Here is a 19162-nt window from a genome sequence, read left to right on the forward strand (position 1 = left end):
TTCCATCTAAAGTCTGCCCTGAAGTAAACATGATCAGTGAATAGCTGTGTTTGCTGATTGCACATGTGAGTGTGTAGTAGGGCTGAGTGTGACTACATACATGGTGATGCATGTGTGACTACTGCGGCGTAGTGTGTCTATGTTGTGTGTTTCAGTAGTGTCATCAAATGTATTGGTGGCAGTAGTGGGATCCCTTCTCCACAGAGTTGATGAAACACACTAGCATGTCTGGTCTTCCAGTAGAGCTGGACCAGAATAACAGTTTAACATGTTCAGGAAGAAGGTAAGCTGAGTTACAGCAGGGAGGAAAGCTGCCCTTCATCATTGCCTTAAAGAAAGACTCTGGGACTAACTAGTAAAATATCCAGCTATATGTAGTAAACCTCAGTAAGACACGCTTCCTGACATTTCTCCCCCATTCTCTGCTTCTTCCAACAAAAAATAGTTCACAAAATTTGAAAGCGCTTGAACATAAGAAGTTACCATGCTGGGTCAGATCGAGGGTCCATTAAGCTCATTATCCTGTTTCCAACAATGGCCAATCCAGGTTACTAGTACCTGGTGAGTACCCAAACACTAAATAGATCCCATTCGACTAAAGCTGGTAATAAGTTTGGTTTCATAAAGCAATATTGGAAACCTTTGGAAGAGTGTATAAATATATTTTTAAGAACTAAGGTTGATACCCCTCTTTCTGGGCTTTCTTGCAGCAGGGAGATTTATTTTGGAGGATCCCTGAGAACCGAGATGTGCCATGCTGGGTCAGGAAAAAAAGGTCCATTGAGCCTATCAGCTTGTCTCTGACAGCAACTAATCCAGGTCATTAGGAAGTCCCCAGCAGCTCCCAAAGAATAGATCCAATTCCTTGTTGCTCACTCCCAGGGATAAGCAATGGTTTGACAAGTATACCTGGCTAATAAATGTTTATTCACCTTTCCTCCAGGAACTTGTCCAAAATGTAATATGGAATCTCTATGGATAGAAATTCCATGTGTGATGGGGAAGAATATAGCGGTGGAGGTATATGTTACTACAGTTCATCTTGCCAGGATGGAAAGACAATCAGTGAAAAGCTAACCAATTAGGCAATACAATAATAATGGGAGATTTCAATTACCCCACTATTGATTGGGTTAATGACTCATTGGAATATGCTAGGGTGGGAACATTTCTAGATGCTATAAATGACTCCTTCATGGAGCAGCTGGCCCTGGAACCAAAGACAGAGGGAACTACTCTGTTCTAATCCTCACTGCAATGCAGGATCTGGTGTGAGAGGTAACTTAAATGGTGGGGCTGCTTGGCAATAGTGATCATTACATACCAAAGTGAACTTAATCATTGAAAGGAGAACATTAAAGAAAACTAGTGCCGTAGCATTTAACTTTAAAAAGGGAGACTAACCTCTTGGGAGAGTGGGTTGTGAGGGAGGATGGGTATTATTGGAGTTGCTCTTGATAGGTTTGTTATATGGTTTTATTAATAATATTGTACTAAGCTTTACATGTCATGTTTTGTTTGAATAACAATAAAGCGATTTATATAAAAAAGGAAGACTGTGATATGAGGAAACTAGTTAGAAAAAAACTAAAAGGAACAAAGGTTAAAAGTTTGCATGCAGTGTGGTGTTTTAAAAACACCATCTTGGAAGCCCAGACTAAATATACTCTAGCAATTAAAAAAGGTAGAAAGAAGACCAAACAACTGCCATCATGGTTAAGTGGTGAGGTGGAAGGAGGATCCAAATAAAGAAAATTGGCATGAGCATAAGCAGTAGCAAGTTAAAGGCCACACAGAATTTTGAAAAGAAGTTTGCTAGAGAGGCAAACATTAAAAATAAAATCTTTTTCAAGTATATTCAAAGCAAGAGGACTGTGAGGAAATTGGCTAGTCCAATGGATAATAAAAGAAGGAATGATAAAAGGAGCACGCAGGGAATGCAAGACAATAGCAGAAAAATTAAATAAATTCTTTGCTTAGGAGGGTATTGAGGAGATACCTATGCTGGAAGAATTCCTTAAGGGTGATGATTCAAAGAAAATGAATCAAATCATGGTGTATTGGGAAGATGTAATAGAGCAAATTAACATACTAAAGAGTAACAAATCACTGGGATGGGATGGTCTCCATCCCAGAGTTCTGAAATAACTAAAATTTAAACTGTAGACTTATTACTAGTAATCTTTAACTTTTCATTCAAATAGCTACAGCACCTGAGTATTGGAGGATGGCCAATGTAATGTCCATTTTTAAAATGGGCTCTGGGGTGATCCGGGAACTACAGACCAGTAAGTCTGATATCACTGCCAGGCAAAATGGTAGAAGATATTCTGAAGAAAAAAATCACTGATCATCTGGATAGACACAGACTAATGGGGCAGAGCTAACATGGATTTTACAAAGGGAAGTCGGAGAAAGTATTTTTTCATTCAGATCACAATTCTTGCTTTACTTTAAAAGCTCAGTTGAGGGCAGTACTCAAAGCAGGTCTCTTTAAGCTATGAATGGTGCAGCAGTTGAGAGTTGTCTTGCCAAAGGAAGATTTTCACGCCATTGTCTAAGCTTATATGCTAACGTCAACCAACTTCTGTAATTCTTTATATGTTGGGCTTCCCAAGAGTTATTTAAAGACACTTCAGTTGTTGCAAAATGCTGTAATGCATGATTGTTTGTTGCCTGTTCTCCCAGGGAACCTATCACTCCAATACTGTGCCAATTGCACTGGCTACCAGTGGCACACAAATTAAATTTGAGATTCTTGTTTTGATTTTTAAAGCTGTAAAAGGTGAGGCCCCACAGTGCTTGGGAGATTTGTTTTCATCCTATGTGCTGGGTCACCCACGGTTTTCATTATTGACAATGTCCTCATTTAAGGAGATAAGCCACCTAGCATTTCCTATTGTTGGCCCAACATTATGGAATTCCATTCTGGTTGAGGTGCGCGGTACAGATGACGTAAAATGGTTTCGTAAGCTGTTACTCAACAAGTCTTCGAATAGTTTTAAACTTTGTTAGCGTGATCTGTTACAAGGATTGCTCGAGTTTAAGGGGCTGATGCAATAAGGTGCGCCGAAGCTGCCGTGGGTTTCTACGTGCATGTAGGTGCGTTTGTACGTGCGGTTTCCTGCGCAAAGCCCTATATGGGGATGTAATAAGGGTTTTGTGCACGTGAAAAAAGCGCGTATGAACACGCTTACAGACACGTGGTTTTTCTGCGCGAAGGCATGCTAATGGCAGGCAAAGGAGGTGATTATCTATTAACGGTCAATGCAGGGAGCTGCGCTAGAAGATAGAAATGCTAGTGCAGGTTTTTTTACCGCTAAGTTCAAGGCACGAGTTAAGTGACAGCTCTGGCTTGGGTGCCATTTTCTTCCATTGCTTGCATAGGTGTGGTGTGGTTGTGTGTCCGTGCAGCTCTGGTGTTATTACTATGGAGATTTCTGATTGTGTCTGGCTGTTAAAAGACTCGCTAATATCGCTGTCATGAGGTGTGAATTATCACCCATGAATATATCTGCCATGTTTTCTGCAGCACACAGTTTTTCGAAATATATTCCAGGGTCATACTTTCCCTGAAAAGGGAGACCCGTTTGCTCGCTCGCTTTTGTGCGCGGATTATTGGTGCGGCTTTTCGGCGCAGATGTGGCCACTTATTACATAGGCCCTTGCCGTGCTTATGTATGTGCGTTTCTTCATGTGTCCGCGGATTTGTGCGCACACATCATTTGCATAATTTATTTTTTTTTACATCCCACGGAGGCGCCAGCTTTATCCGCATGCGGTGAACAAAACCCGCACTCAAAACTAGTGTTTGTTTTGCCACAGGTCTTATTACATTGGCCCTTAAGGTTGTAATGCATTCAGTATGGTTCAGTACTGAAATAGGCGGAATATAACAATATTTTAAACAAATAAATTAATTAAACTGTGGAATTTGTTGCCAGAGGATGTGGTGAAAGTAGTTAGCATAGCTAGTTTTAAAAAGGGTTTAGACAAGTTCCTAAAGGAAAAGTCCATAAACCATTATTAGCCATGAAGCCACAGGAAAACCATTGCTTAGCTCTGGTTATGAGCAAGAAGGATTGGATCTATTCTTTGGCAACCTGCCGGGTCCTAGGGCTCTGTATTGGCCACTGTGGAGACAGGATGCTAGGCTTGATGGACCTTTAGTCTGAACAAGTATGGCATTTTTTAATGAATTTAAACCCAGCTATGCTAGACCACACCCTCTGGCAACAAATTCCACAGCTTGATTGCACATTGAGTGAAAATATATTTTCTCTGATTTGTTTTAAATTTTTTTTTTATTTTTATTTATTTGTGTTTTTCTATACCGGCATTCACGGCAGTTCGTATCATGTCGGTTTACATAAAACAAGGGGGTGAGCAATACATTATAACGTACATAGCTAAAACGTAAGAGTATACATTACAAAAGTATAACAAGTGCGTAGAAGAAAAAGTTACAATAAAACAGGGGTTATTCTAACTGGGATTAGAGTTAGAGGAGAGATAAAAAGTTTAACAAGAAGTAAAACATTGTAGTGATTGGTTGGTATTGTCTGTTTCAGTTTAATAGAAGATGCTCAGTGTTGCTGCATTTGATGGAAGTGAATCATTAAGGGTCCGGAAATGCTTTCATGAACAGCCATGTTTTAAGTCTCTTCCTGAAGGTTGGAAGACATGGTACCTGATTTCTTCCAGGACAAGAAAATGCAGTTCCCTGAATGCAGTTCCCTGAATGCAGAAGGGCTGATTGGGTAGAACCCAATCAGCCCTTCTGCATCAGAGTGATGGGGAAAGTTGCTGTTTTACCCACCCTAGTGCATGCAGGGAACCTTTTTTTTTTCATGTCCCAGATGAAAGCAGAAATTACTACAAATTCATATACATTATGAATATGGCAAAACCAAGACCAGATCAGCTAGTCCTGGGATGACAAAGTCTCCTTAATTTAGTAAACATCAGAACTGGAACTCTCATCAATAAGAACAAAATCTCAGTAGTGTAATGGTATGTAGGAACTAAGTGATAGAAGACCCAACCAGGAACAATGGAAATATGACAAGGACAAGTTATTGATATGTATTTCTCCCCACCCTGGAAGGTTTTCCCGGTGAGCAGCAGAAGGCACAACCCCTGTGTCCCCCCGGATCCACCGTTTCCACACTGCAATCTTGTGAGGGGAGTGAGATAGACGCCTGAGAGCAGAAGGATCGGGAAGGATGGGGCTCTCAAAGCTGGAGAAAGGGTGCACTGTGGATGAGCTTCTCAAGATGTGCCTGGAGGAATTTGGTAAGGAGTGAGGATTGTGGCATTCTGAGGGTGAGAGGAGAGGAGTGCACTGAATGTGGGTCTAGGGAGAGGACGGGCGGGTCAAATGTGGGTCTGAGGTGGGGACAGACTGAATTAATTTATTTTCATTTGATATCTTGCCTGAGCTTTGCAGCACGGAGTTACAAAAACACACAGGACCAGATTTTAAAAGCCCTGCGAGCGTAAATCCGGCTGGATTTACGCGTGCAGGGGGGTTACGCACGCCGAGCCTATTTTGCATTGGCCCGGCAACGCGCACAAGCCTCGGGACGCGAGTATGACCCGGAGCTTTGGGAAGGGGGCGGGGGAATGGGCGGGGCGCCGGTCCGGGAGCGGTACCGAGGCCTCCGGCACAGCAGCCGTGCCGGAGGATCGCGCGCAAGTTACGCCTGCCAGAAGCAGGCATAAATAAGAAAATAAAGGTGAGGGGGGATTTAGGTAGGGCTGGGGGGCGGGTTAGATAGGGGAAGGGAGGGGAAGGTGGGGGGGAGCGACCTCGGAGGGAACGGGGAAAGCCATCGGGGCTCCACTAGGGCTCGACGCGCGCAAGCTGCACAACTGTGCACCTTGTGCGCGCCGACCCCGGATTTTATAACATGCGTGCGGCTGCGTGCGCATGTTATAAAATTGGGTGTAGATTTGTGCGTGCCGGGTTGCGCTCACAAATCTATGCCCTCGCGTATCTCTTAAAATCCGGCCTACAGTGTAGCAACATAAAGTGCTATGTGTTATTAAAAAAACTACAATATCACATTTAATCAAAACATAATCATCAAGCCACTAGCCACGCCCTCCCCATCTACATCCCCTAAAAACATGCGAGTCTGAAGTGGGGATGAGCATGCTGAATTATGAGTCTGTGATGGGCACACTATATATGGGTTGACATGAGTTATGACAGCTGGGATGGGCCAGGACTTGGTCTGTCACACAAGGAGTGTGAGCTGCTGGACTCTCTGCTGTATCTCTGCTTCTTTGTTGGTCACAGATGCCAAGGGGAAGGTAAAGGACCCCCAGCTGGTTCGGATGTTCCTGATGATGCATCCCTGGTACATTCCTTCCTCTCAGTTGGCTGCCAAACTCCTCACCATATATCCTTTCATGACCTGTTTCTAAGGGAGGGATGAGCAGATCTCTTCAGGATGTGTATTCAGTCTCATTACAATGGCTGTGATTCCATTTTAGAGAGAGTTATTTTTTGAAGGGGCAGAGTGTGCAGGGATGGTGATTGAAAGTGTTCCCCCAGAATCATGAACCTCAGATATCTCTAATGATCGGATTGGATTCCTATGTGCAAGTACACTTCGGTTAAAACTAGGGATGCCAGGTATTTCGCCTTGTGCACTGACGCAATCACTGAACGTAATATCTCCATCCGGAAAGGAGGAACCTTCAGAGCCACGTTTACCTTCTTTAAATCGAGGATCAGACGGAACTTTTCCTCCTTCTTGGAAACTTTGCTCATTCGGGGGAACAGGGACAATGGCTCCCAACTTGTGCAGGCAACGAACGGTGTCTCTTACCGCCAGCTTCTTTTCCTGGTCTTTTAGCAGACGAGAAAATTCTAAAGCATAACCCACTAGTCTGACGTGATCTTGGTCCACTCTTCGTAAAAAATAGCCAGACAGCCCCCTATCACTGGAACCGAGGAGTGGACCAGCCTCGCATCATTGGGAAGATTTGGCACCACGTCCTCCCTGGGAAGAGCCATCTCTTCCAGGCCGACATCCCCGAAAGGACTGACTCTAGGACTACTGACTACCTGAGAACTGCCTCTGAGTAGTTCCTGAAGGTTTGTTCGCCCGAAATCTTTGACTCCCTTTGAAGTGGGAGTGAGAAGGAAAGGAGCCTTTCCTTTTTGGCTTATCATCCAGCAACTTATGAACCTTATTCTCAGCAAGAGACTTGATCATCTCCTCCAGGTCTTTACCAAAGAGCAATTTCCCCATATAAGGCAAAGATCCCAACTGCGACTTGGAGGAAATTTCAGTGAACAATTCCTCAGCCAGAGGAGTCTCCGGGCCGAAACCACCAACATTGTGGTCCTGGAAGAGGTTCTGAGGAGTTCATACAATGCATCCTCACTGTACGCCACAACGGCTTCCAGCCATTCTGCCTGTAGAGACTCAGACCAGCAAAGACCCACTCTCAACATAAAACTGCTACACATAGCCGCCTGAGCACCAAGGGCAGACACCTCAAAAATCTTTTTGAGGTGCACTTCTAGTTCCTGTCCTGAAGGTCCTTCAGAGCTGTAGCACCAGTAACCGGAATGATCGTCTTCTTGGTAACCACCAAGACTGAGGCATCCATCTTCGGGACCTTGAGAAGGTCACATCATCTTCTGGCAACGGATACAACCTATCCATAGCCCTGCTGACCTTTAACCCTGTGTCTGGAGTATCCCACTCCCTGAACAGTAAAGCGCTAACTGACTTATGGAGAGGAAAGGACCTGGCTGTACCCCGGAGGCAACCATGACCAGGTCCACTGCTCCCAATTCGGAATCCTCTCGAAGGACCTCTATGCCCAGAACTGCGGGTATGAGAGGACTCAGCTCCTCTTTGTTAACAATTGCACCACCTTAGGATCATCTCCCTCGACTGCCGTGCTCATCGATAGCATCTGATCTGGGTCCTGCTCAACTTCCCTTGGAACTGATTCCTGAGAGTCCAGCTTCTGGTGATCATCCTTGTCAGAAGCGTCCGAAGAGCTATCCACAGTGGACGTCGGCACCGAGGCCCTCAGGAGTTGCCTGACCCTAGTGGCCCCCACATCCCTGGAGGACCTGGACCTCTTTGGACGTCATGGGTGCCTCCTTCAAAGTTTTGCGCCATGCAGACTTCCTTGCCTTATAGGCCTTGTGCAGTAAAAGCACAAAATCTGAGGAGAAGGAAGAAGAAGCATCAGAGTCTCCCCCGGGGTCCTCCTCACTTCCTATTGGGGACCCTTCGGCATCTGGACCTCCTCCGGAGGTCCCCACCTCCGGAGAAAAAGGAGGAGGGAAATCCCTTCCCCCTCTCTGTGGTCTGCGCGGGAGTGCTGAACTTTGCCAAAATGGCCGCCGTTTCCACACTCAGCGGGAAAGGATCGTCTGAGACCTGCTGCGCTGGTAAGGGCCTCCCAGGCTTGTGGCACCTGGCCAACCTTTCCCCCGCCATGCTCCCCGAAGGCCCCTCCCCACCAGGGAGGCATCGGGCACATAGACCATCGCGCAGGTCTCCACAAGCTGAACAAGCCACCCCACGTGGCATTAAAATCGATGTCGGGCAGGAAGGCGAACTTGGCGCCGGGTAGAGAGAAAAAAGAGACACCGGAGAGAAGGGAATAAATAATTAGAGCCACCCGAATGAGGAGATAGCAGCACCAGGACCGGACGGACGCTGACTCTCAGCAACCCCCGACTGCTCTGAAAAATCTCCTCCTTGCACCTTCTCTCTCTCTCTCTCTCTCTTTTTTTTTTAATTATAAACTTTAACAAAGAAAGCACTTCCCTTTCAATGGCTACAGGCTCCGTTTGTCCCTTAGAGTGAGTGATCTGGGCCCCCCGGGTTTCAGCCCTGTCTGGCAAGAAAAGGGAGTGAGCTACATAAGGGTCCCCGACCCCCTGCTCGTCCGCCTCAAGTACCAAAGGGGATGGCCCCACCAGGACCCAGCAACCCTCTGGGAGGCCAGCACTGCTGATAATTGCAGTTCTCCTTATTATATATATATATATATATATATATATATATATATATATATATATATATATATATATATATATATGGAACTCACTCCCTCCAGACCTACGCCAAGAACCCTGCCCTTTGGTCTTCAAAAAGAAACTGAAAACCTGGCTCTTCAGTCAGGCCTCTTCGGACAGATAATCCCTTAAACCTGGCTCTTCAGTCAGGCCTTTTCGGACAGATAATCCCTTAAACCTGGCTCTTCAGTCAGGCCTCTTCGGACAGATAATCCCTTAAACCTGGCTCTTCAGTCAGGCCTCTTCGGACAGATAATCCCTTAAACCTGGCTCTTCAGTCAGGCCTCTTCGGACAGATAATCCCTTAAACCTGGCTCTTCAGTCAGGCCTTTCGGACAGATAATCCCTTAAACCTGGCTCTTCAGTCAGGCCTCTTCGGACAGATAATCCCTTAAACCTGGCTCTTCAGTCAGGCCTCTTCGGACAGATAATCCCTTAAACCTGGCTCTTCAGTCAGGCCTTTTCGGACAGATAATCCCTTAAACCTGGCTCTTCAGTCAGGCCTCTTCGGACAGATAATCCCTTAAACCTGGCTCTTCAGTCAGGCCTTTTCGGACAGATAATCCCTTAAACCTGGCTCTTCAGTCAGGCCTTTTCGGACAGATAATCCCTTAAACCTGGCTCTTCAGTCAGGCCTCTTCAGACAGATAATCCCTTAAACCTGGCTCTTCAGTCAGGCCTTTTCGGACAGATAATCCCTTAAACCTGGCTCTTCAGTCAGGCCTCTTCAGACAGATAATCCCTTAAACCTGGCTCTTCAGTCAGGCCTCTTCGGACAGATAATCTCGTCCCCCATGATCTCTCTCCCCCTTGAATACTTCCAATGCTAAACATCCCATTGCTCTTTGTGCTTCCCCCATAACTCTCTCCCTTTCCCCCCCCACCGGCTCGTATCCCTGAGGCTCAGGCCTCTTTTCCCATTCATATTATTATTAAACTTACTCTTTTTAATATTAAGTTATATCTACCACTTTATATGGTAGTGTATTCCCTTATATTGCTAATGTGTTCACATATCTGTCTTATCTCCCCGCACGTTCCTTGTTCCAATGTTACTTTTCCCCACACTGTTTTATTTCCTCGAACGTTCTTTGTTCCAATGTTTCATTGTATTCCTATGTTTCATTGTATACGCCTCCTGGCGACTGTTTTCAGTTCCATGTAAACCGGTGCGATATGTATCCTGTACAGGAGCATCGGTTTAGAAAAGTTAAAAATAAATAAATAAATTAAAAAAAAAAATATATATATATTTTTTTTTTGTAACTCAGACTGCAGGCTTTGCACCTCTACCATCTGCTGGAGACAGAGAAATACTGAGGGACTGCAGGTGGCATCTCGGGTTAAGTGTCAATAAAACTTTCTCTGTGTCCATCTGCTGGAGGGGAGGCAAAACCCAGATGTCTGGACTGATCTGGGTATGTACAGGGAATTAACCATACTTGTACATCTCTCGGGAAGGGGCATGGGAGAGAGGGGAGGTCGCTGGGATATCAGCAGTGATACTCCCAGCTGCATGGTTGGCCTGAGGGTGGGCTCCCTCTGATGGCTTGTCCTGCCCCCTACAATAATGCAGTCATGCAGGAGTAGCTGTTGGAGCCTAACTCCGAAAGTAATGGCACTTCCCTTGTGCCTCCTATATCCTGCCCCTGCCAACAATCCTGCACACAAGCAGAACCCCCCAACCCCATATTCACCACTCTACCTAGTGGTGAATCTGCCCCGGGATATGTGGGGGTGTGAGGGGTTGGGGAGGTTTATTAGGGTGCTGTCCCGTTGCCTCCTTAACTCCTCTTTGGCACTTCGCAAGAATCCCCGAGTACAGATGTCAATAGTCTGAGGATGAAGACCTGCCACCTGGTCAGGTGAGCTCTTCTCAATCACACTGATGTGACATGCTTTCTCCACCCCCCCCCCCCCCCTTCCCCCACCCCATTTCGAGAACTGGTGTTCCCCCCCTCTTCAACTCCCACCTGGGTTGGTTGTATTTTAAGTAGTTTGGGTGAAGATTAACAGAAGAGTAGCCCCCAGCCCCATCTCTCTAAAGTACCATGAGATCTAACACAGTGAAATCCCTTCCCTGCCCCTTCTTTCCCTTTTTTTCTTCCTTCCCCTCTTCTTTCCTCAGGTACTGGATCTCACAGTTCCCAGCGGAGTTTGATCTGAACCCAGAGCTCGCTGAGCAGATCAAGGAGCTGAAGGGCCTGCTGGACCGAGAAGGGAGCCGGCGACAGAGCAGCCTGATCAATATCGAGAGTGTGTATGTGAGGGGAAGGGGAAGGGGAAGGGGAGAAGATAGGGAAGGGAAGGAAGCAGGAAGAAGACTGAGAGGAAGGACACTGGGCAAGCAAGGTAAAGGGGAAGGGCTATCTGGAAGCAGAATGGAAAAGATTACTGTGATGATCAAGTCCCCTTAGCTCGCCAAGCAAGCACTTAGTTTTTGGGTACTTGCCAGGTTCTTGTGGCCTGGATTGGCCACTGTTGGAAGCAGGATGCTGGGCTTGATGGACCCTTGGTCTGACCTAGTATGGCATTTTCTTATGTTCTTATGTTCTTAGTATCCTCATATTTGATAGGATCAGGGCTGGATATGAGCATTATTAAGATGAAGAAGGGCACTGGATTAGCGAGGTTAATAACAATAAACTCAGCAGTAAACCAGCACTGACCCAGTGTCGCAGTATGATGATGCAGAAAGAGAAAAAGAATCCATGCTGTAGCCACACGAAGATCTGGGCTTGTCGGCTCCGTGTGCTGTGGCAGTCAAAAAAGCAAATAGAATGTTAGGAATTATTAGGAAGGGAATGGTGAATAAAACAATGGATGTCATAATGCCTCTGTATCGCTCCATGGTGAGACCACTCCTTGAATATTGCAATTCTGGTCGTCACATCTCAAAAAAGATATAATGGCACTGGAGAAGGTACAGAGAAGAGCAAACAAAATGATAAAGGGGATGGAACAGCTCCCCTGTGAGGAAAGACTAAAGAGGTTAGGGCTGTTCAGCATGGAGAAGTGACTGCTGAGGGGGGGATAAGATAGAGGTCTTTAAAATCATGAGAGATCTAGAATGGGTAAATTTAAACTGGTTATTTACTCTTTCAGATAATAGAAGGACTAGGGAGCACTCCTTGAAGTTTTAAAGTAGCTCATTTAAAACAAATCAGAGAAAATACTTTTTCACTCAACGCACAATTAAGCGTTAAGCACAATTAAGCTCTGGAATTCATTGCCATAAGAACATGTCATACTGGGTCAGACCAAGGGTCCATCCAGCCCAGCATTCTGTTTCCAACAGTGGCCAATCCAGGCCATAAGAACCTGGCAAGTACCCAAAAACTAAGTCTATTCCATTTTGCTGTTGCTAGTAATAGCAGTGGCTATTTTCTAAGTCAACTTAAATAATAGCAGATGATGGACTTTTCCTCCAAGAACTTATCCAATCCTTTTTTAAACACAGCTATACTAATTGCACTAACCACATCCTCTGGCAACAAATTCCAGAGTTTAATTGTACTTGAGTGAAAAAGAACTTTCTCCGATTAGTTTTAAATGTGCCCCATGCTAACTTCATGGAGTGCCCCCTAGTCTTTCTATTATCTGAAAGAGTAAATAACCGATTCACATCTACCTGTTCTAGACCTCTCATGATTTTAAAAACCTCTATCATATCCCCCCTCAGCCGGCTCTTCTCCAAGCTGAAAAGTCCTCCTAACCTCTTTAGTCTTTCCTCATAGGGGAACTGTTCCATTCCCCTTATCATTTTGGTTGCCCTTCTCTGTATCTTCTTCATCGCAACTATATCTTTTTTGAGATGCGGCGACCAGAATTGTACACAGTATTCAAGGTGCGGTCTCACCATGGAGCGATACGGAAGCATTATGTTATTTTCCGTTTTATTCACATTCCCTTTCTAATAATTCCCAACATTTTGTTTACTTTTTTGACTGCCGCAGCACACTGACCCGATGATTTCAATGTGTTATCCCCTATGACGCCTAGATCTCTTTCTTGGGTGGTAGCACCTAATATGGAACCTGTGCATTTAGTTTCATGCAGGATATTTATCCTGTTGGACTCTATGCCATCCCGGACATAAAGCGCCACACCGCCTCCCAGGTGCTCCTCTCTGTCATTGCGATATAATTTATACCCCGGTATAGCACTGTCCCATTGGTTATCCTCTTTCCACCATGTCTCTGAGATGCCAATTAAGTCTATGTCATCATTCACTGCTATGCATTCTAATTCTCCCATCTTACTTTTTAGACTTCTGGCATTAGCATACAAACATTTCAAAGTTTGGTTTTTGTTGGTATTTTCATTCTGTTTTTTAATTGATAGCGCAGGTGAGTTTTTAGTTACAGGCACTTGGACTACTTTTCTAATTATTGGAACCTCACTATCGGGATGCCCTAAATCTAAATCATCATTAGTATCCTATGAAGATACCTCCCTCCGAACCATGCGCTGCTGAGCGACTGTCGGCTTTCCCCTTTGTCCTAGTTTAAAAGCTGCTCTATCTCCTTTTAAATTTTAGCGCCAGCAGATTGGTTCCACCCTGGTTAAGGTGGAGCCCATTCCTTCGGAAGAGACTCCCTCTTCCCCAAAAGGTTCCCCAGTTCCTAACAAAACTGAATCCCTCTTCCTTGCACCATCGTCTCATCCATGCATTGAGACTCCGGAGCTCTGCCTGCCTCTGGTGACCTTTGCCTGGAACAGGAAACATTTCAGAGAATGCTACCCTGGAGGTTCTGGATTTCAGCTTTCTATCTAAGAGCCTAAATTTGGCTTTCAGAACCTCCCTCCCACATTTTCCTATGTCATTGGTGCCCACATGTACCACGACAGCCGGCTCCTCCCCAGGACTGTCTAAAATCCTATCTAGGTGACACCTAGAGAATTTGGTTAAGGCAGTTAGTGTAGCTGGGTTTAAAAAAGGTTTAGATAAGTTCCTGGAGGAGAAGTCCATAAACTGCTATTAATCAATAGGGAATAGCCACTGCTTGTTGCTGGCATTAGAAGCCTGGGATCCATTTAATGTTTGGGTACTTGCCAGGTACTTGTGACTTGGATTGTCCATTGCTGAAAACAGGATACTGGGCTTGATGGACCCTTGGTCTAACCCAGTGTGGCATGTTCTTATGTTCTTATGATGCTATAGGGCACTCTTGCCTCTGAGCCAGCCCAGTCCCGACCCAGTGTGCCAGACTCCCTGGTTTTTGTCACATTTAGCAGAGATTATAACAAACACAACTTTTCCCCTCTCAGTAAGCTGCTTGTTATCCGCCGGAAGGATCCTGCTGTCAGCTCTGTCTTGTCCCCAACTCCAGCTGCCCTCTCTTACAATCCTCTCTAACACCCATCCCCTCACTTTGCTGTTTCATGCGGCAGTGGCCCAAGTGCTTGCATCTGTTTCCTGTGTTTGGAGCATTTAATGAGAGTTGTTTAAACTGTGTGTGTGTGTGTGTGTTTTCTGGTATATCTATCTATATATAAAGAGAGAAAGAGATTTATTTTAAGGTAGTAGAAAAACACAGCCAGTGGTTGAACCAGTGAGACTCTCAGGACTCAGCCCCCAGAGGGGATGTTGGTGCTCCAAAAATGTAAAAAAAAAAACAAACTAAAGAAAGACATTGCTTGTATTTCTTTCTCACTGCTATAGTAACAGCAGATGAGGGCTGATAAGGACCAGTTCATCAAGGCTCATCCAGTCTATCCAATTGTCTTCCTCTCTGCACTCTGGTTCTCGATCACTTTGGGCAGATGAGCATATAAATTCCCAAACTAAACCAACACCAGCTTCTTCCACAGTCCCGCTCAATCCTGTCATCTATCTGACCTCTCAACCCTTTTCCTACCACTGCACTCTGTCACTTCCACTAGGCCATTTCAGGCCTTGTCGCACAGGCATAGTTTTCTTGCTTAGTATGTGGGGTGTGTGTGGGGGGGGGGGGGGGGGCTGCAAAGAGTGGGGCGGTCATATTGGTGGAGGGAGGCAGAGGAAGCCCAAATCAGCTCTAGCACCTGAAGTATTTGAGAGATCACCATCTCCTGTGTCCCCTCCAAGCTATACCTATGCCTTGTCATCTTCCTCTGCTTCTGACAAGAAGAGCAATTGTAGAAGAATTTAAAAGATGTATTTGGGGAAGAGGGATAGCAGAGAATATGGTGGCACAGAGACCAGCTCTGGGGATCATGCTGCCCGTTGACGATTGCACTTGGGTGCAGACACGTTTAGTGCTCTGAAAGAAAAGTCCCTGGTGGTGGTGGGGGGATGGGCCCAGAAATGAAAGGGCACTTGGAGAGTATCCAGGATAGCAATTGTTCTGCTTTATGTGGGACAGTACTGTTCTTCAATCGGAAAGGGAAGTTGGACTGAATTTTATACAGACACGCCTGAGCAGGAGGATGAAAATGGTGTGGTAGATCATTATCTCTTTCCTCCTCCCTTCTGCTCCTTCCAGGTTTGCCTCTATCTCCCTGCCCCACTGATTCCTTGCCATCTTCCCCCTCCCACCTCTCTATGTCCTCCTCCACCAGTTTCTTCCTCATCCCCCATTCCCCATTCCCCTTAAATGTATCTCCTTGCTTCCCTCTCCCACCAAGATTCCTCCTCATCTCCTCCTGACACGTCCCCAGGTTTCTCGCCATCTTCTGCTCTCCTGCTTTGTTCTCATCATCTCTCCCTGCCCTTGGATTCTTCTTTGTATCCTCCTCTCTTTTCCGTAGAGGAGGGAAGAGATGGAAAAGAAACTAGGAGAAAGGAGGGATTGAGAGAAGAATCCAAGGGCAAGGAGAGAAGAAGTGTTACAGCCCCGGAGTCTGAAAAACCCACCTGGGGAGTGGCTCAGAACTACAAGGCAGGACTCTGAGCAAGAAAAAGAGCTGGTCTTCCACCTAGCCAGCCCCCTCCCTCGCGGGTTGAGCCTTGGGTATGGCAACCAGTAGGTCTCTGTGGCAGTAACTTATAGTGGTGAGTCCACCAAGGCAAGGCTTGGACAAGGCTGGCTGGAAACCAGGCTTGGACAGGCCGCCTGACCTTCCCTCACCCTAGGCATCCCCCCTCCACCCTCTCATTCCAACGTATTGCAATTTTACAAGAATGTTTTAATTAAACTAATGTAATCTAAGGTAAATAGTTCTATTGTAAATACATACCTCTGTAAATAAGTTCTATCAACATTAACGGTTGCTCTTTTCTTACTCATGCTACCTATCTCTTCCCTCTCTTCTCCTGTCTCCCCTTCCCCTCTCCTCTTTCTGGCCTGCTCCAATCCCTTGCTCCCTGTTCATTGTAATTTCCTCCTATATTTGAGTTACCTGTAAACCGGCGTGATGTGCCACACGAATGTCGGTATATTAAAAGTTGTTAAATAAATAAATAAAAATAAATAAATAAATAGAGACAAGGCATGGACAAAGGCAGGCTTGGCTGCCAGGGCAAGGCAGGCAGGCTTGGAAGGTAGGCTTGGCTGGCAGGTCAAAGGCAAGGCTGGATGCTAAGCAGGACCTGGAACTAGACAAGACAAGGTTGAGACAAGGTAAGGACAGGACTCAGGTACAAGCAACACTGGAGTCTGGAACAGACAGGACAAGACCAACAAGGCAGACTGGGGCAGGACTCTGGAACAGAGAAAGCAAGAGCAACTAGGCAGACTAGATAACAAAGAACAAAAAACACAGAAGCCTGAAGGCAGCAAGGATTGGAACAGGCAGAATATGCCCAAAGGCCTCAAAGTAAGTCAAGACAGAAGGGCCATAGGCCACGAGGCAAGGCAAGGCAGAAGGCCCAAAGGCCACGAGGCAAGACAAGACAGAAGGCCATTGGCCACAAGGCAAGACCAGAATAAGGGTAGGGTCATAGAGCCAGAAGTGACACCATGAAAAGACAAGGCTTCTATAGCAAGACAGGTTTACACAGGGCTGAGACTTGGGTGTGGCAAGGGCAGTGAAGAGGAGCTTGACAAGACTAGGGATGAGGCACCTCTGCTGGTGGGGAGGCGTTATGAAGTTAGGATAAGGCTGCATAGCAGGTGAAATCCTAACAGTACCCCCACTTTTAAGACCCCCTCTTCCTGGGTCCCAGTTTCTCTGAGGGCTATGGATGAGTAAACAAGACAAGACTTGTCTGGGTAAACAAGGGAAGACTTGAACTTATGAGCTGGACTAAGGGTCTCAAATTCACTCTTGTAGGTGGGTGGTGGTCTTCTCATTCTGTTATGGGCCTCGGAATCTAGGAAATCAACCTGTAGAGTGGTACGGGACTGCAAGGCAGGACTCAAAGCAAGGCAAGGGTTGGGCTTCTGCCTAGCCATCCCCCTTCCCCATGGGTTGAACCCTTGGGTTCTGGGGGCCAGTAGGTTGTGCGATGAGTGTAGATGAGTTACAAGTTGCTGATAATGATGTCTCTCAGTCTGGTACTCATTTTATTCCTGTTATCTATGGAAGAGGGATTTACGGTAATCTGGCCAACTCTACTCGTTCTAAAGTTGCTTTAAGATCTTCCTGCCTAGTGAGTATTCCAACCATTTTGTCAGCTGTTGCCAAGCCTGTAAACTTGAAAATCTTGTTGATAAATGTCCAGTCTGTCCGAAAGAAATTTCAAATTGTATATGACTTGATAGTCTCTGAAAAACCTGATATCTTTTGCATTGTGGAGAGTTGGCTTCAAGACTCTGATAGTGTTATTCTTAACCAGTTATGCCCTCCTGGTTATTCATGTTTTTCCCAACCACGTGTCAAGGGATAGGGAGGGGGGTTGCTCATTATTTACAAAGAAGTGTTGCAGTTGAAATTCCAAAATCTTAGTGGGGCATTGTCGCAGGAACTTTTATTGGTCTATTCTGCTAATTTCTCCTTGTGTCTCGTTTATTGTCCTCCAAAATTATTGCATTCAAATTTGTCCCTGTTCTTTGAACAATTACTATTTTCTTCTATCAATTTGCATAACATGATACTATTAGGGGATTTTAAACTTCCCTTTAATTATTTATTAGAAGATATTCAAGTTCAGGTATTTAATGACATCTTAAGCTCATTTGGCTGGGTGCAGTTGATTCATACTCCAATTCATCGTTTGGGCAATACACTTGACTTAATATATGTAAATGAGTATGCTAACTTTCAGATAGCAGATACATCATCTGTTTCTAACGTTCCTTGGTCTGATCATGCTTTGGTCAGTTTTTCTATAAATTGTTCTACTTTGAAGACAAACAACATCGGTACCCGTTGTGGTTCGTTTAAAAGACCATTTATAGATGCAGTTAAATTTAAGGAAACATTTACATTAATTCCAGTTTTACCACAAGCTACTGATGTTGATAGCTATTTTTAAAATTTGTCATCTCATTTAATCACTTTTCTTGATAACTTTGCTCCATTGAAACATTTTTCACCTTTAAGGAAAAGAATATGTAAACCTTGGTTAACATCTTCTCTGATTTCAACTAGACAATTGTTAAGGAAATCAGAACTTAAATGGATGAAATATCCCTCTCGAGAAAATTCATCCATATATAGATCCCTATTGACAAAATATCAAAATGAGACTTTGTCTGCGAAAAAATATTACTATTCAAAAAGGATAAAGGAGTTAGAAAATAGTCCTAAAGCTCTGTTTCATTTAGTTCATAATCTTACCAAAGAATAGAAATCTATAGCAGAGGTTCATAATCAATTATCTCTTGATACCTTCATTCACTATTCTACTATGAAATTAAAAAACTTATCTTTGTCATTTGACAGTGTCACACTTTGGTTTTCAGAAGACACTTTAACCAGTGCGCCAACATGGTTAAACTTCGAGACAGTTTCATTGTTAGAAATTTTGAATATTGTCTCTAAACTAAATAGCACTGTTTGTTCTCTTTTAAACATTGTTACCACCACGTTTAGAGCTATTTTTGAAGTCATTAAGACTTCAATTTCTCATATAGTGAATTCTTCACTATCAACTGGGGTAATGCCTAATCTTCTAAAAGTTGCAGTAGTTAAACAACTACTAAAAAAATCCGAATCTAGACGTTAACAATCCAGCAAATTAAGACCAATTTCTTCACTTCCATTGGTTGCAAAAGTTATTGAAGGTGTCGTCTT

The 19162-nt window shown here is 44.8% G+C and overlaps 1 protein-coding gene across 8 annotated transcripts in view; it reads left to right on the plus strand.

Annotated features, from left to right (window-relative positions):
- RASGRP2 (RAS guanyl releasing protein 2) overlaps window positions 1-19162 on the plus strand; it is a 49650-nt gene that overhangs the window by 6446 nt on the left and 24042 nt on the right. For 6 of the 8 annotated variants that reach the window (XM_029612800.1, XM_029612795.1, XM_029612799.1 and 3 more), the window contains exons 2-5: window positions 5108-5295; window positions 6305-6407; window positions 10864-10926; window positions 11190-11321. In XM_029612800.1, the coding sequence (XP_029468660.1) occupies window positions 5226-5295; window positions 6305-6407; window positions 10864-10926; window positions 11190-11321 (368 nt within the window). In that variant the 5' untranslated portion in view covers window positions 5108-5225. The remainder of the gene's footprint in view (window positions 1-5107; window positions 5296-6304; window positions 6408-10863; window positions 10927-11189; window positions 11322-19162) is intronic. The other 2 variants (XM_029612802.1, XM_029612803.1) reach the window with 2 other exon arrangements.

Source organism: Rhinatrema bivittatum, chromosome 8 (assembly GCF_901001135.1).
Source record: "Rhinatrema bivittatum chromosome 8, aRhiBiv1.1, whole genome shotgun sequence".
Taxonomy (NCBI): domain Eukaryota; kingdom Metazoa; phylum Chordata; class Amphibia; order Gymnophiona; family Rhinatrematidae; genus Rhinatrema; species Rhinatrema bivittatum.